Below are 16,574 nucleotides of genomic sequence, written 5' to 3'. Positions count from 1 at the left end.
CGGCTCAGCACAGATCACAGCCGTGCGCAACCCTACGCATGGCTATTCCTGTCTTGGTGCTCAAACAATATCAAAACTGGATTGTGATCATAATTACTGCCACTCTCCAATACATTGGAGAGTGACAGGAAGAGGAATGCTCCAGGATGAGGGGTGGTGATCACTGTATTAAAAACTATATCAATGAGGGGATAGGATATTTCCTCTCCCAAACACAAGGTTTCTCTGGCCTTCCATAAATCACCTGTGAGAGAGCTGAATACTGGCCTAAGCTTTGAGAAGAGACAATACAGTCTCTCTAAGACAGAAACAGACAGAGCAAGAAGGCCTGGGTGGAGCCTCATTCATGTGGATCTGAGCCAGAGATTCCTTCTCTTCTCCACCTCTTAGCTCAGCACACAGTGGCAGGCAGACAGTTGAGGACAAATGAAAACAGACAGATAACAGGGAAGGTCTCCAGAGAGGGAAAACCACCTGTTTAACTTGACATTCCATGGAAGAAAAAAACTGCAAATTGAACTACCCCAAAATTACTAGGAGGCATTCGGTTCAGTAGAAATTCTTACTGCTCTCTAGGTGTGTGGTTGTAATCTCCTCCACCAGCCGGCTCTCACTGTCGACTACCTGGTTTCACATCACCTCAGAATGGAACGTGAATAGAAAAGCCATTGGGCTTCCCGAAAATGATATGTTTAAACAGCCACACCAGTAGAAAGCAGAAAGACAATGCCCAGAGCTTACCAATGATGTTGCACAATGATTGAAGTCAATAAGTATGTGACCAAGGCCTTTCTACCACGATTGCTCAGTTTGACAGGGCGGCCAGCTCTAGGAAGAGTCTTGGTTGTTCCAAACTTCTTCCATGTAAGAATGATGGAGGCCACTGTGTTCTTGGGGACCTTCAATGCTGCAGAATTTTTTTGTACCGTTCCCCAGATCTGTGCCTCCACAAAATCCTGTCTCGGAGCTCTTACGGACAATTCCGTCAACCTCACGGCTTAGTTTTTGCACCATCAACTCTGGGACCTTATACAGACGGGGGAAGCATTGTTTTAAGTCCCATCTAATACAACTGTCACCTCGATTTGGACCCACGCCTCAGTCGTGTGATTCGCTCAGAATTTGAATTGATTAGCATGTCACTCAGTAAATCCACACCCCTAAAGTTCCAAACAGTCCCACTTACCAGGCTCTATGTGCCAGCAAGTCAAGTCTGGGGACGAAGTTAGTGTGTGTGTATCCTTACCACGACCTCGATCCCCCCCTTCTCCACTGGGGCCTTGTCGTAGGTGGCGTCACACACTCTCACCAGCGTGTTCACCTCAAACTTCTTCAGCTCCTGAGACAGAGAGACAGACAGACTATCAGCAAAGATATCTTGCACTCTAAAAATATTTATGTTTAATTGTAGGTTGAGCTGAGGGGAGATTGTTATAGGCTACTTTGGTGAGGTTATTAATGCACGTACATACAGTCAGAAGTGTATGACACTCCACAGTGAACTTGAGCATAGAATTGATAAGGTTATACATGCAGACACTACATGACAACGCACAAGCAACAAACATGCCCACACACACACAAGGTGGCGGCCTCACCTCGGTAAACTTGTTGAGCGTGGCGTTGGTGGGGTTGTGTGTGATGAGGAACCTCATGCCCTCGTAGGCAATCTCCACTGCTGCAGGGCGGTTCATGTTGGCGAGACGGCTTTGAAAACAATTACAATAAAATACTTAATCTCTTACAAGAAGGATGACTACTTTTGGCTCAGATGTCAGCAAGGACTTCTAGTAGGATTCTGTAGGTTCAAAAAATAAATAAAAACACGACGAAGGGAGGAGGGGGATGTGGATGGTAACGCCTGTGGATGTCTCACAAAAAAAGAGGGGTAACAAAACATATGGATGATGTAATCCACAAGACTCCACAGGGGCGGGGTAAAAATAAAAAAAATACAAAAATTGGGGAGACTATCCACGAGTCATCCAATCGGACATTCAGATTTTACCCCATTCAGGAGAGCGGTATGTGATTGACTTCTGGGAGAGAAAGCAGGAAGTAGAAGAGAACTGAGCAGTTTTCTTATTGGTGGCTCAGGGGACAGAGCTGGGCGATCTGGCCAAGGACTACGCGGTATCCCAGGGGATCGTTGGAGGAGACCGGGATTCCCAGTGTGCTGGCTTCAGGGGGGCTTCTGGGTAGCGTAGTCCCGAGGGGGGCGGACGATTCACTTGTCCACGAAGGCGAGGTGCTGTGCCTGGCAAAAGTCTCCACTGACACTCACATACGCCATATATGTATGGCCCAAATCAACACAGAAACACTGCCAAGAAAAGAGGGGGGAGGGGAAAAAAAGAGAAAAATGTGATTAGGTAAACTCAAATGGACAAGGACCATTTAGCAAGGCGTCACTGAAGTTCTTGAAGAGCAAGGCAGGGTAAAAAGACATCTAAAAGCACCTGTTGGGGAAACTAGTAAACCCATGAAATATTTGACCTATTAAGAGCTAGCCATTATCACCCTTGTACTAAAGGTGTTATAAACCCCCACATTTATTATCAGCCACACTCACATGGGAAAATAAAAACATACAAAAACAAATTGTACATAAAGATATATACGCACACAGATAATGAAAGACAGACAAGACACCCATGATCTCTTAGCTTCAAAAGAGAGTCTCTCACAAATCATGTAATGTCTTGCCTCTAACCGGCTGATTCTGAGCCAACACCTGAAGGGTCTGAACATAGCCACCACAAAATGGCTGGTAACTACCACTGTCTAGTCACACACAACGTGACAGAGTCCAAGGGAGAGGTGAAACAGAGAGAGACAGCGACAGAGCAGAGCATGAGAGAGAGTGGTGGAGGGCCAAGAGAGGGGGTAGAGGGTTAGATGATAAGGCAGGAGTGAGGTGAGAAAAGGGGTGGAGGGTGAGGGGACAAAGGGCGGGGGAGAGGTGAAGAGGGGGTGGAGTGTAAGAGAGAAAAAGGGAGGTAAAAAAAGGTTGGACGTCAGCATCAGTGTCTAACACAGCAGTCACAAGGTGAGGATTATGGGTTGGCAGGGCTTCACACGAGCCAACTCTTTCACAGTCCCACGCTCCCCCTTTCACCTCTGAGACTCTCCCTCTGTCACCCAGTCATTCTCCATTCATCCCACGCTCAGTCTCTTCAGGTCTCCTCTTTACTTCAGTCATTCTCTCCAAATCTCTCAGTCTTCTCTTTGGGAGAATGGTGCCCCAATTGTCCTAGTGTCTTGCCTCCTTTACCCATAGGACTCTCTCCTCATCCTCTTTCTCATATTTAAGTCTGTCTCAGTCTGTCGTGGCGCCGGTACAGAGCAGTCGTCTCGCCCACTCATTCACTCTGTGCCAGGAACAGGGGAACTCTAAAAAGACACACCGACCCTCTATTGACTGGACTCACTTTCCCTTGCTCACTCTCTCTGCAGAAAGAGGGAATGCGAGGTGCCTGCCTCGCCCACTCAATCTCTCACTCTGTGCCAATGACAGCCAGGGCTACTCTACGGAGACTAGAACTAAACTTCTCTCCCCATCTCCCCTTCCCTCTGGTCTCCTCTCACCCAGTGCAAGAGGGCCCGTTTTCAAAGAATCACCAACCCCTCCTCTCTCCCACTCTTTCCTTCCATTTCCCTGCCTTAACCGGCGACAGCAACAGGGCCAGTCTTCAAAGAGCCACCAGTTTTCCAGTGGGTAAAGTTCTGTCCCTGATGCCTTTATTTTTTTAATTTTTTTCACCTTTATTTTTTTATTTATTTCACCTTTATTTAACCAGGTAGGCAAGTTGAGAACCTGGCCAAGATAAAGCAAAGCAGTTTGACACATACAACAACACAGAGTTACACATGGAGTAAAACAAACATACAGTCAATAATATAGTAGAAAAATAAGTCTATATACAAAGTGAGCAAATGAGGTGAGATAAGGGAGGTAAAGGCAAAAAAGGCCATGGTGGCAAAGTAAATACAATATAGCAAGTAAAACACTGGAATGGTAGATTTGCAGTGGAAGAAAGTGCAAAGTTGAAATAATGGGGTGCAAAGGAGCAAAATAAATAAATAAATACAGTAGGGGAAGAGGGAGTTGTTTGGGCTAAATTATAGATGGGCTATGTACAGGTGCAGTCATCTGTAAGCTGCTCTGACAGCTGGTGCTTAAAGCTAGTGAGGGAGATAAGTGTTTCCAGTATCCGAGATTTTTGTAGTTCGTTCCAGTCATTGGCAGCAGAGAACTGGAAGGAGAGGCAGCCGAAGGAGGAATTGGCTTTGGGGGTGACCAGAGATATATACCTGCTGGAGCGCGTGCTACAGGTGGGTGCTGCTATGGTGACCAGCGAGCTGAGATAAGGGGGAACTTTACCTAGCAGGGTCTTGTAGATGACCTGGAGCCAGTGGGTTTGGCGACGAGTATGAAGCGAGGGCCAGCCAACGAGAGCGTACAGGTCGTAGTGGTGGGTAGTTTATGGGGCTTTGGTGACAAAACGGATGGCACTGTGATAGACTGCATCCAATTTATTGAGTAGGGTATTGGAGGCTATTTTGTAAATGACGTCGCCGAAGTCGAGGATCGGTAGGATGGTCAGTTTTACGAGGGTATGTTTGGCAGCATGAGTGAAAGATGCTTTGTTGCGAAATAGGAAGCCAATTACCAGCACTAAAAACACTAGTGATGAAAAAATAAAATTGAGTTACAAGTCAGGATATTATTTTGACGATATATCATATCAGCTGACAATTGTGCTAGTTGGCTGTACCAAAACTTTTCTCCTTTTTCCGCAATACGTATCGGCACCCAAGTATCGTGAGGTCCCTGGCAATTTCCAGTTCTAATTACACACACACACACACACACACACACACACACGCAGTACGGCACCGCCACAGACAAACAAACTTGATCTATGGATGAAGTGCTACCCGTCCAAAAAAACATATTCATGATGATCTAAAAGGGAAATGGATCAGGACCAGGCAAACGGTGTCAGGTCGAGGAAGAAGAGGGAAAGAAAAAAGATACTTCAGAGCAGTTGGTCATCAGCTCCTAATTATTCAGTAAAGGATAGATATCATACGGGAGGTTTTTAACAGGAGCCACTCAGTGATCTGTCAACAACAGAGGAAGGATCAGAGGAGATAGATGACACCTGCATCCCAAACAGCCCCCTTATACCATTAAGGGCACCACTTTTGACCAGGACCAAGTAGTGCACTATATAGGGAGCCATTTGGGACACAGTCAGAGCGACCGTCTCTCCAGACAGAGCAAGAGAGAGAGCGACCAAATACGACAATGTGTGTGGAGAGTGACAGACCAGTGAAGTCAGAGACCCTCCCAATGAGAAGTAGAAAGATCAGACTACTATAATGTCAGGAAACAGGAATACAATGCTCACACAATATCACACTTAATAGATGTGATGAACCACAATCTTGAGCTTATCAAATTGTACTACATACAGTCTCATAACACAGCCTTTAAAACGAGTCCCACAGCTTGCAGTGCCTCCAAACAGGAGTATGCAGCAGTTGGACTACACTCAGCAACTAAGTAGAATCCTTCATAGCTAAGTGGTATTAGCATCAATTTCCATTCAGTCAGCATACACTGACATATGTCAAGGTCCTCTCGCCCTAATAACGGTCACCTAGCCATGTCTCAATAGTCCCAAGTTAATGTCAGTGAATATGGAAGAAAGGCGACAAGGAGAGGAAGCCAATCGTCAGACTATTGAGACGCACCCCAGTTAAAGCCGGTCTCTGAGTGAGTGGCACTAGCTAGAGGAACAGGCACATTGTGGTAAAGCCAGACCAGCCCTGCTTTCACAACGCTGCCGGGAACTCATGCAAATCACTCAGCCATATTTGCAAACAACAACTTCTGCAATTGCGCCCAGCTGTCAGCACAGATGGAGAGAAGAGAGCAAACACACCAAATCAGTCTGGAAAGACGATGTGTTTGTTACCACACAGGAAGTATCTTTATGAACACTGCGTCTGAGAGACAGTGAAAGTGATAGCTTCCAGGCCTAATTGTGTAGCCTAATCATGAGTAGCTGACAAAGATGTAGGCCTAGACAATTATACTAGAACTCCATATTGGTCAAACTCCTACTCATTTCAACCAGAAAAGTGAACTAGCCAACCTAAAAACACAAAAGAAACACACAGCTAGGCCTACATGCAAAGCAAAATGCCAACAAGGGGCCTATTTAGGCCTAGATTCAGGTCAACTGGGTTAGGAAAGCTTTAGTATTTTTTGTCTAGCCTACAACTTTCATAATTAGGCCACTTAAGTCATCATTATTCGGCATCGCCTCACAGCTGCTCCACACAACTCTGCTGTTGAACAAGTGCTAACGAAGAACATAAAACAGCACAAGCTAATTATTATCCTGAAGTTCTCCAGCTGTCACACATACACTAAAGCACCGTTGCTGTGAGTACCAACATGTCCCTTTCTTTTCCAGCTGGACTGAATGTTGTTGGGTAAACACTGTGTCCACTCAGAACTTAGAAATAGTTCAACTAGCTACATCAAGTATTTTCCTTCACCTGTTACTGAGATAGGATTAGCCTACTACATGAACCTGGGAGAAACATCTACAAAAGTCACACACACTGAACTACCCACACGTATTCTGTTGGGCTGGGAATTGCCAGAGACAACACGATACGATATAATCAAGATACTTAGGTGACAATACCATATGTATTGCAATTCTCACAATTCAGGAACACCTGCTCTTTACACGACAGAATGACAAGGTGAATCCAGCTGAAAGCGATGATCCCTTACTGCAACACTGCTGGGTTATTCACGCTCAACAGTTCTCCGTGTGAATGGTCCACCACTCAAAGGACATCCAGCCAACTTGACAACTGTGGGACGCATTGGAGTCAAGCATTGGAGTCACACACACGTGTGTGTGTGTGGACACCTGCTCGTCGAACAACTCATTCCAAAATCATGGGCATTAATATGGAGTTCGTCCCTCCTTTGCTGCTAACAGCCTCCACTCTTCTGGGAAGGCTTTCCACTAGATGTTGGAACATTGCTGCAGGGACTTGTTTCCATTCAGCCACAAGAGCATTAGTGAGGTCGGGCACTGATGCTGGGCGATTAGGCCTGGCTTGTAGTCGAGGGTACCAATTCAAAGGTGTTCGATGGAGTTAAGGTCAGGGCTCTGTGCAGGCCAGTCAAGTTATTCCATACCGATCGAGAAAAGATTTCTGTATGGACCTTGCTTTGTGCATGGGGGCAGTGTCATGCTGAAAAAGGAAGGGACTTCCCAAAACTGTTGCCACAAAGTTGGAAGCACAAAATCATCTAGAATGTCATTGTATGCTGTAGCGTTAAGATTTCCCTTCACTGGAACTAAGGGGCCTAGCAAGAACCATGAAAAACATAGGGCTGTTGCAGTGACCGTGTTACTGGCGGTCACGAGTCATGAAGGCAGTCAAATTGCACATGACCGTTTAGTCACGGTAATTAGGCTTCTCCAAGTGTTGATGCTGCTGATGGTCATTAGTAGCCTACCAAACTTGCTAACTTCCTGGTACTCAGCACTCTATTGTCCCTCTAATCAATCTGACATCAATGCAAATGTTTTTGAAAATCTAATCAAACACTTCATGAGAGCCCATGAGCTCATGTTGCGCAACATTTCTATAGGCTATGTAATTGTTTGAGAAAACAGAGTGATGGCCTCTACTAAACAGAGGATCCCATCAGCTCTCTATAGGCTAGGCCTACTATATTTATTTCTCAACTACCCTAATATTCAGCACATTGTTTATCTTTACAACAGGAATATAGCTACCTGGCTGGAATGAACCACAGGAAAAGCATCCTCCATTCGCTATTTAAGTGGATAGATTTCAAGACAGGTGCATGATAATGGTCCATTCTAAATTAAAAAGCAAATTTCACACATTATTTAGTATATGTAAAGACAAGATTAAATCAAGAATAGTCTAATGGGTACCAATATTAGCCTATCAATTATGAATTATCACTTGTGAATGATGCCCAGGATGAGAAACACTTTTTTTTTTTTTTTACGACTCGCACACCTCATGTAGCCTACCCTATAGGCCTATATGTTTTGAACAAATTAAGCACAATAATGCACATTACAAGGGGTGTAGAGCATAACTGGCATACATAAGCAGAGCGTGAGTTGAAATTTGGGGAAGAACATTTTTATCATAAAAATGCACCTTTATATTAAAAGCATTACATGCATAGTCGCATTTGCGGTCACTTTTGAAACTGGTGTTTTCCCGCTAATGGAACATTAGCGATTTTAGCCTACAGCCATGTGCGCATTGCTGCATTTATAATGTGAGAAATGGATTTTGGATTATTATTAAAAAAAAAAAAAAATTGGGTGCATACAGCCAAAGGGGATGCCGCTGTGAAATTTGAGGCATCAAGTGCTTGTCAAATTATGAAATGAGACAATGAAGTGTGCACAGCCTGCGGAAAACAACTAAGCACAACTCATGACTTTCAAGTGACTTTTTACAAATCATTAAGTGTATCAACATGCAGACTTATGTTTTAAAATCAAAAAAGATACAGCCCAACATTTATAGAAAAACTAAAGTTACATTAATAACTAAATTAAGCATGTAAGAGTACCTATTTCTTTGTTCAGAGAATAGCCACATGTACTCATTCAAATTGTTGGGAAAATATTTATATTTTATTCAGCTTTGTTCAATTGTATATTCTTCATTACTATAAAATAATGACCACGGAAATCTAAACAAATCTTGTCTGCTAAATTAACTAGTGTAGCCCACAGCTATTTGGCATAGTCATATCTGGACCTAACATAAGGACAACTCAGAGTATGCTTTTTTGTTCTTCTGAAAAAGACTACATTTTTTTCATATCATGCTTCTTTAGACCCATCTAAAATAATGGCTTTATTGTGAAGGTGTAGGCTATATTACATGGCTTTATTAAACTTTTAAAAAAATGTAGATGTTCCAAAGGTCTGCACGAAAAATAAAAAAATGTATGAAATTAAAATGTATGCATTCACTACTGTAAGTCGCTCTGGATAAGAGCATCTGCTAAATGACTAAAATGTAAATGTCTGCATCAGTGGCTTGTAGCCTGTGTGTGGAAGCCAGGAGTTGCTAAATGTCTTTGTTAATTAACGGTAAATTACAGCGAGACCGACAGTTATTTGCGTGACAATCACCGGCTGACAAAATTGTGTCCCCCACAGCCCTAGACCGCTATTCCTCCTCCGCCAAACTTTAGTTGGCACTATGCATTGGGGCAGGGTAGCGTTCTCCTGGCATCTGCCAAACCCAGATTCATCCGTCGGACTGCCAGATGGTGAAGCGTGATTCATCACTCCAGAGAACGTGTTTCCATTGCTCCAGAGTACAATAGAAAAAAGCTTTATCCCACTCCAGCCATGGTAACCCATTTCATGAAGCTCCCGATGAACAGTTATTGTGCTGATGTTGCTTCCAGAGGCAGTTTGTAACTCGGTAGTGAGTGTTGCAACCAAGGATTTTTACGCACTTCAGCGGTCCCGTTCTGTGAGCTTGTGTGGCCTACCACTTTGCGGCTGAGCATTGTAGCTCCTAGACGCTTCCACTTCACAATAACAGCATTTACAGTTGCCTGGGGCAGCTCTAGCAGGGTAGACATTTGATGAACTGACTTGCTGGAAAGGTGGCATCCTATGATGGTGCCACGTTGAAAGTTACTGAGGTCTTCATTAAGGCCATTCTACCGCCAACGTTTTTCTATGGAGATTGCATGCATGTATGCTTGATTTTATACACCTGTCAACAATGGGTGTGGCTGAAATCGCAGAACCCACCAACGTATAGTTGTCCACATACTTTTATATAGATAGTATATAGTGTAGATAGAAAAAAAACATGGATGTTTCAGAAATCGATACTTGGAGTCAAATATCGATCCAATATCAAAAAATAATATTGCGATATGTTACTGTATCAATTTTTTCCCCCATCATTAGTAGTGAGAAATGACAGCTAGGCTTCACATTAGCCCCCCTTGTTTACAGGAGCTAAACTGGGAGAAAGGTCATTGAGTGAGTAGCCTTGCAGTACTGGGGCCTACTAGCTGAGACTCAAAGGCCCTGGCTATGTCCCAAATTGCGAGCGAGAGTCCCCTCTTGGTACCCTGCTCGCCAGCCTGGCCCGTCACGTGTTCCCCTGGTGGGGAGCGCGAGAGCTGACACACCGTGACAGAGAGGAAAGGGAGAGGTGGCAAGGGGAACAGAGAAAGGGGGAGGGAGGAGAGGGAGAGAAAAGAGTGGGAGGGTAGTGGTGTAAAGAGCATGATAATGAGCCCCAGTTTCAGAGAACAAAAGAAGCCAAACAGATGATAGCTAGGACAGGAATGCAGCCAGGGAGACCCGGCCCACTGACTAACTACATTACATGACAGTGCCATTCTCAAACCATTAACAGATTTGTCTGTACTCTGTTGTAAAGCTTGGCTCAGGAAAACAACTAGGTTGGATTTGACAGCAAAGAAGCCGTGTGTGTGCGCGCGTGCCAGACAGTGTAGGGGGAAAAAAAGCGCCTAATTACAAAAAGTGACTGACTAGTGAAATATTGGGACTGATCTTTATTTGCATGTTAGTCAGGGGCGAAGCAGTGGGTGAATTGCGTGTTTGACAGACCGGTCCCATTAACAAGAAACGATCAGCTGTGGGACTGGACGTGTGCCAATGAGAGAGATTGCCTGAACAGCTTAAAGAGAGACAGGAAAGACCTGCGACAATGGAACATTAATCAACTGACAATGTCTCTTATGTATTCTCTATGTAAAATGAATAAATTCTCTAGGATTTCAAGCTAATAGACGCTAGGCTATAGCCTTAACATCCATGAGAAGTAAAAGCTAAACCCACGAACAGGGTGAAACGTGTGGGATTAGCAGGGGTTTTGTGTGTGTGTATGCATACATACACACACACTGCCTTGCGAAAGTATTCGGCCCCCTTGAACTTTGACCTTTTGCCACATTTCAGGCTTCACACAAAGATATAAAACTGTATTTTTTTGTTAAGAATCAACAACAAGTGAGACACAATCATGAAGTGGAACGAAATTTATTGGATATTTCAAACTTTTTTAACAAATAAAAAACTGAAAAATTGGGCGTGCCAAATTATTCAGCCCCTTTACTTTCAGTGCAGCAAACTCTCTCCAGAAGTTCAGTGAGGATCTCTGAATGATCCAATGTTGACCTACATGACTAATGATGATAAATAGAATCCACCTGTGTGTAATCAAGTCTCCGTATAAATGCACCTGCTCTGTGATAGTCTCAGAGGTCCGTTTAAAGCGCAGAGAGCATCATGAAGAACAAGGAACACACCAGGCAGGTCCGAGATACTGTTGTGGAGAAGTTTAAAGCCGGATTTGGATACAAAAAGATTTCTTAAGCTTTAAACATCCCAAGGAGCACTGTGCAAGCGATAATATTGAAATGGAAGGAGTATCAGACCACTGCAAATCTACGAAGACCCGGCCGTCCCTCTAAACTTTCAGCTCATACAAGGAGAAGACTGATCAGAGATGCAGCCAAGAGGCCCATGATCACTCTGGATGAACTGCAGAGATCTACAGCTGAGGTGGGATACTGCACAAATCTGGCCTTTATGGAAGAGTGGCAAGAAGAAAGCCATTTCTTTAAGATATCCATAAAAAGTGTCGTTTAAAGTTTGCCACTAGCCACCTGGGAGACACACCAAACATGTGGAAGAAGGTGCTCTGGTCAGATGAAACCAAAATCGAACTTTTTGGCAACAATGCAAAACGTTATGTTTGGCGTAAAAGCAACACAGCTCATCGCCCTGAACATTCCATCCCCACTGTCAAACATGGTGGTGGCAGCATCATGGTTTGGGCCTGCTTTTCTTCAGCAGGGGCAGGGAAGATGGTTAAAACTGATGGGAAGATGGATGGAGCCAAATACAGGACCATTCTGGAAGAAAACCTGATGGAGTCTGCAAAAGACCTGAGACTGGGACGGAGATTTGTCTTCCAACAAGACATAAAGCAAAATCTACAACGGAATGGTTCACAAATAAACATATCCAGGTGTTAGAATGGCCAAGTCAAAGTCCAGACCTGAATCCAATCGAGAATCTGTGGAAAGAACTGAAAACTGCTGTTCACAAACGCTCTCCATCCAACCTCACTGAGCTCGAGCTGTTTTGCAAGGAGGAATGGGCAAAAATTTCAGTCTCTCGATGTGCAAAACTGATAGAGACATACCCCAAGCGACTTACAGCTGTAATCGCAGCAAAAGGTGGCGCTACAAAGTATTAACTTAAGGAGGCTGAATAATTTTGCACGGCCAATTTCAGTTTTTTTATTTGTTAAAAAAGTTTGAAATATCCAATAAATTTCGTTACACTTCATAATTGTGTCCCACTTGTTGTTGATTCTTCACAAAAAAAAAAAATACAGTTTTATATCTTTATGTTTGAAGCCTGAAATGTGGCAAAAGGTCGAAAAGTTCAAGGGGGCCGAATACTTTCGCAAGGCACAGAGAGATAGAGATATATATATATATATAATATAGCACTGCCCTAATCCCCTTCCTCAGATCCCCCAGATCTCTGCTACAAATCCAGCTGAGCCACTGGCACAGAATCAGACTATATCCCATATGGCACCCTATTCCCTACATAGTGCACTATTTTTGACCAAGCCATATGGCTTGGTCAAAGTAGCGCACCATGAAGGGAATAAGGTGCAATTTGGGACACACACATGCAGGGACCACCAGTTCACATGCGTTTTTGGCATCAGGTTTTTTTTTGTCACAGATAGGCCTATATAAGTATATTTTTTTTGTAGGGTGGCTGTGCTAAGACTTTAGCCTAGAGGAATCTGCGAGAACATGGGCTTAGGTCACGATGACAAGTAAACATTGAAGATCTCGCACGGTTAACTAGGTGGGTCCGCAAATAGAGAACATCTTCCAGAAACAACAGAAAAGGCCAAGCATTTAGAGAGTGAAATAGCACAAGCCATTTGTTGACATTCTACTGAACACCAACCAACACTACATCGGTGACTCCTCATCCCACATTGGGCCAGGTATCAGAATTGCATAAGGCTCAGTCCTGGGGACTGAAGGAGTGTCTGTGGCTCTGTATCATTCTCTTGGGCTGGCTCTGGCCAGCTGGAGGGCAGTGTGGGAGCTGGGCCAGGGGACTAGGGGAGTGCCTGGCTGTCTGGAGAAGGGAGCCCTGGCATGGTTAGTCCTTGGGCTGGGGGACAAGGAGAAGATCAACACGCCAAGAGGGAGATAAGTGTCCTGCCAACTCACACTCTGCCCACACCCACAGACTGATTACCCTACTTTATTTAGATTCAGTGGCGAAATGAGGACCTAGGCCTAAATGTTTCAAAGGTCACAGGTGCATGGCCTAGTGGCACTTACAACGATCGAGAGAGAAAAAACTAATATCTAACAGATAGCAGCTCTCAAAAGCTGACACCTTGCCAACAGCTTGACAGTGCTACATCCTTAGACCTGTTTGTAAATGCAGATTCCCTGATCTCCTCCACCCCCCTGCTAACAGATACACCGACATACCTCACCACAAGCACATGACCCCATATACACCCCCCACCCAGGCAGTGCATGTAACCACTATATGGAGCCAAGGTGACATGGAGCATTCCCTTGAGCGCTGATTGGACTAGCATTGGCACAAACACAAACGATATGGAGACACCATGTAGCAAGAATACGATCTCAGTTTGTTTTGTGGGACAGACAGGCCAAGGAATTGACTGGAGTAGGGCTTTTCAGACTAGTACCAATGTTTTTTTTCTTTCTTTTCACTCACCTGGTTATTCCTCCAGAGCAACACAGGGTCGTATTCATTAGGTGCAAAACGCAAGAAAACAGGGACTGAAACGGAGGGTTTACATCGACTAGTCCAATGAGAAATGGTCATTTTTAATTTGCTATTGAATACAACACAAGGCTGGAGGACACTGACAACAAGGGTCCACTTCATTCCAATGGCATTTAAGAACAAACACCACTGACATTCCACTCATCTCTCTTTGTGTAGTATGCACTCAACAGGATCTTTACATTTCCATTTTACGCAAGGTGGAGGGCAGGAGACAGAGAGCAGTGAAAAATAAGATGAGAAAACAAAAAGGGATGAGAGAGATAGGAGGGTGTGAGTGAGATAAAAAATAAAACTGCCAAAGAGGGTGGGAGAGCGCAGGCGAGACAACGTGAAGGAGCAAGATTGTGCAAAAGAGCACGTGCACAAGACCAAGAAAGGGAGAGGTGGTGCAGAGTGCACATGAGCGAAAGAGCAAGAATAAAGAAGAGGGGGAACATGAGAGTAGAGCGTGCAAGTGAGAGAGGGGGAAGAGAGCAAAAACCACACGAGGGAGCAAAAGAACATAGCAAAGGAGAAAAAGCAAAAGGCCACTACCAAATATAGGCCACTACCAACATCATTTGGTAGTGGCCTATATTTGCACATTTTTCTCAAACGTCAAATTTCAAGGTATGCGTTTAAGGTTAAGTTTATGTATTAAGTCAATTTAAGGCTAGGGTTATTAAGTTAAGGCATTAACTCAAATGGTTAATGTAAGGTTTGGGATACAAAACAAATCGAAATAACTACTTTCTATCGCTGGATTCCAACATGCAACCTTCGGCACCAGAGGTAGATGTTTACGCACATTTGCCATCTGTTCTTAACACCATAACAAAACCGAAGCATACTCGAAGGTAGCAGTGCTCACTGGCTGAAGTTTCTGTTCTGGCTGGGCTAGGGCGAGAGTCCAGAGAGAATCATGTCGTGACGTGGATACGCAAACAGTTACAGGAAGTTGTACTACGGACTGCCCCTCCCCCTGCCTTACTGGAGTCATTTAGGCTAACACAGTAGTTCACAACCAAGAACTGTACACAGCCTCTGGTTTCTTCACCGCACTCCCTCCTAGGGCCGCTCATAAAGACTGAGGGAATAAAATATGAGACATGTCAGGACATGATCAGCAGGACTGCTATGGACTATCTTATCATTCCTGAACTGTACATGTCATTACGTCTGCCTACATATTTTCTCTGGGAAGAGCACAACCAGCGAATACCTGAATTTCATGAGGCAGAAGCCTCATACCTGGAGACACTTGAGGCCCAGCATCAGCAGCAGGATCAGCACTTCAAATCAGCTGCGTTAAGATGAGGCAGCAGCCAGCCAGTGCAGCAGACAGGACAGCCAGGGAGGCTGAGATGGCCCAGATCGCCTCATTTAAACAGCTTCATAGCTGTATTTGGACAGTTTGTCCAAGCCATAAAAGGATGTCAGACACCAGCGGCAGACATGTCACTAAACTGGCTGAAGTTCTAATGTACATTTTTATTTTACTACACCAAAAGCATTGTGAATGTGGCTTTCAATTACTATTCACTGAATTTAGCCTATTGTTAAACAAAGAAAATAATGTACAGATTTTGGAGCAATAAACTTCTAAAATGTAGGAAATACATTTTAAAATGTAGGAAATAAAGATTAGGCATACTATGATTGACACTTATTAAACAACAATCAAACATTGGTCAGACAAAAAAGATACAATTATGTAGTAGGTTATTCACAAGGAGTAAAAAACTGAACGTGTAAAATAAACACCAGGGAATATATTGGGGCTTTAATAATCCCTACGGGTAAAATCATGTGATAGGGGATTTTGTAACAAAAGGGAAAAACCACTGAGGTAATGGACCAGGCTTGGTTTGTAATGCTAGTAGTTCTGTTGTTGGTCCAGGTGCTTTGTTGTCCAAAGGGTGTTGGTGGAGTTGGGTGTCTCTGAGGGGACGGAGAATAAAAATTAAAAAAAAGCATTGTGTTTATTTGTCAATGGGACACAACTCACCATAGCATAGTTGTAGGTAATATAGTTGCTTAATTATCGTCTGATTAGGTCAGGAAGTGTTTCTCATAAGACTGTTCTGCAAAATTAATCTTACAGTATTGAAATGAGGACAGCTAGCTATTACACTCGCAATAAGGTGCAGTCCTGCAATATTACTCGTGCAGTATGCCGTGCATGATGTAGGCTTAGGAACAGGTATGAACAAAATATATCCATCACAAAGACAGATACACATTATGTAGCTAGCTAGCTAAATAGATACACTGCACATACCTCCTAGAGGCCTAGCACACACAGCATATTGCAAGAGTAATACCGTATTGCAAGAGTAATACCGTATTGCAAGAGTAATACTGTATTGCAGGCAACTGTAATAGCTGTCATTCCAAATAAGTTTTGAACAACTCAAAAGACAGATACATAACAGCTAGCTAAACAGATAAATATACCTCTCGAGCGTTTCTTGCGACGCGTAAAATGGTCTTTCAACCGGCTGAAGTGAACCTCTCCTCGCATGATAAGTTACGCTGTGTAGTTCTGTCTCTTTTCAGCTGTCTCCTTTCATTCAGGTTCCATTGCTGCCCACGAGCAAAGATTAAAAGGGTGGCACA

General features: G+C 43.9%; 1 protein-coding gene across 1 annotated transcript in view; it reads right to left on the bottom strand.

Annotated features, from left to right (window-relative positions):
* LOC106588828 (protein tyrosine phosphatase type IVA 2) overlaps positions 1–16,574 on the bottom strand; it is a 40,987-nt gene that overhangs the window by 9,707 nt on the left and 14,706 nt on the right. The window contains exons 2-4 of the mRNA XM_014178288.2: positions 2,009–2,323; positions 1,599–1,707; positions 1,247–1,339 (exon numbers count right to left, since the gene is read on the bottom strand). Coding sequence (XP_014033763.1) covers positions 1,247–1,339; positions 1,599–1,707; positions 2,009–2,013 — 207 coding nt within the window. The 5' untranslated portion in view covers positions 2,014–2,323. The remainder of the gene's footprint in view (positions 1–1,246; positions 1,340–1,598; positions 1,708–2,008; positions 2,324–16,574) is intronic.

The sequence above is a fragment of the Salmo salar genome, chromosome ssa27, assembly GCF_905237065.1.
Source record: "Salmo salar chromosome ssa27, Ssal_v3.1, whole genome shotgun sequence".
Classification (NCBI taxonomy): domain Eukaryota; kingdom Metazoa; phylum Chordata; class Actinopteri; order Salmoniformes; family Salmonidae; genus Salmo; species Salmo salar.
This window is presented reverse-complemented; position numbering and strand designations above follow the sequence as displayed.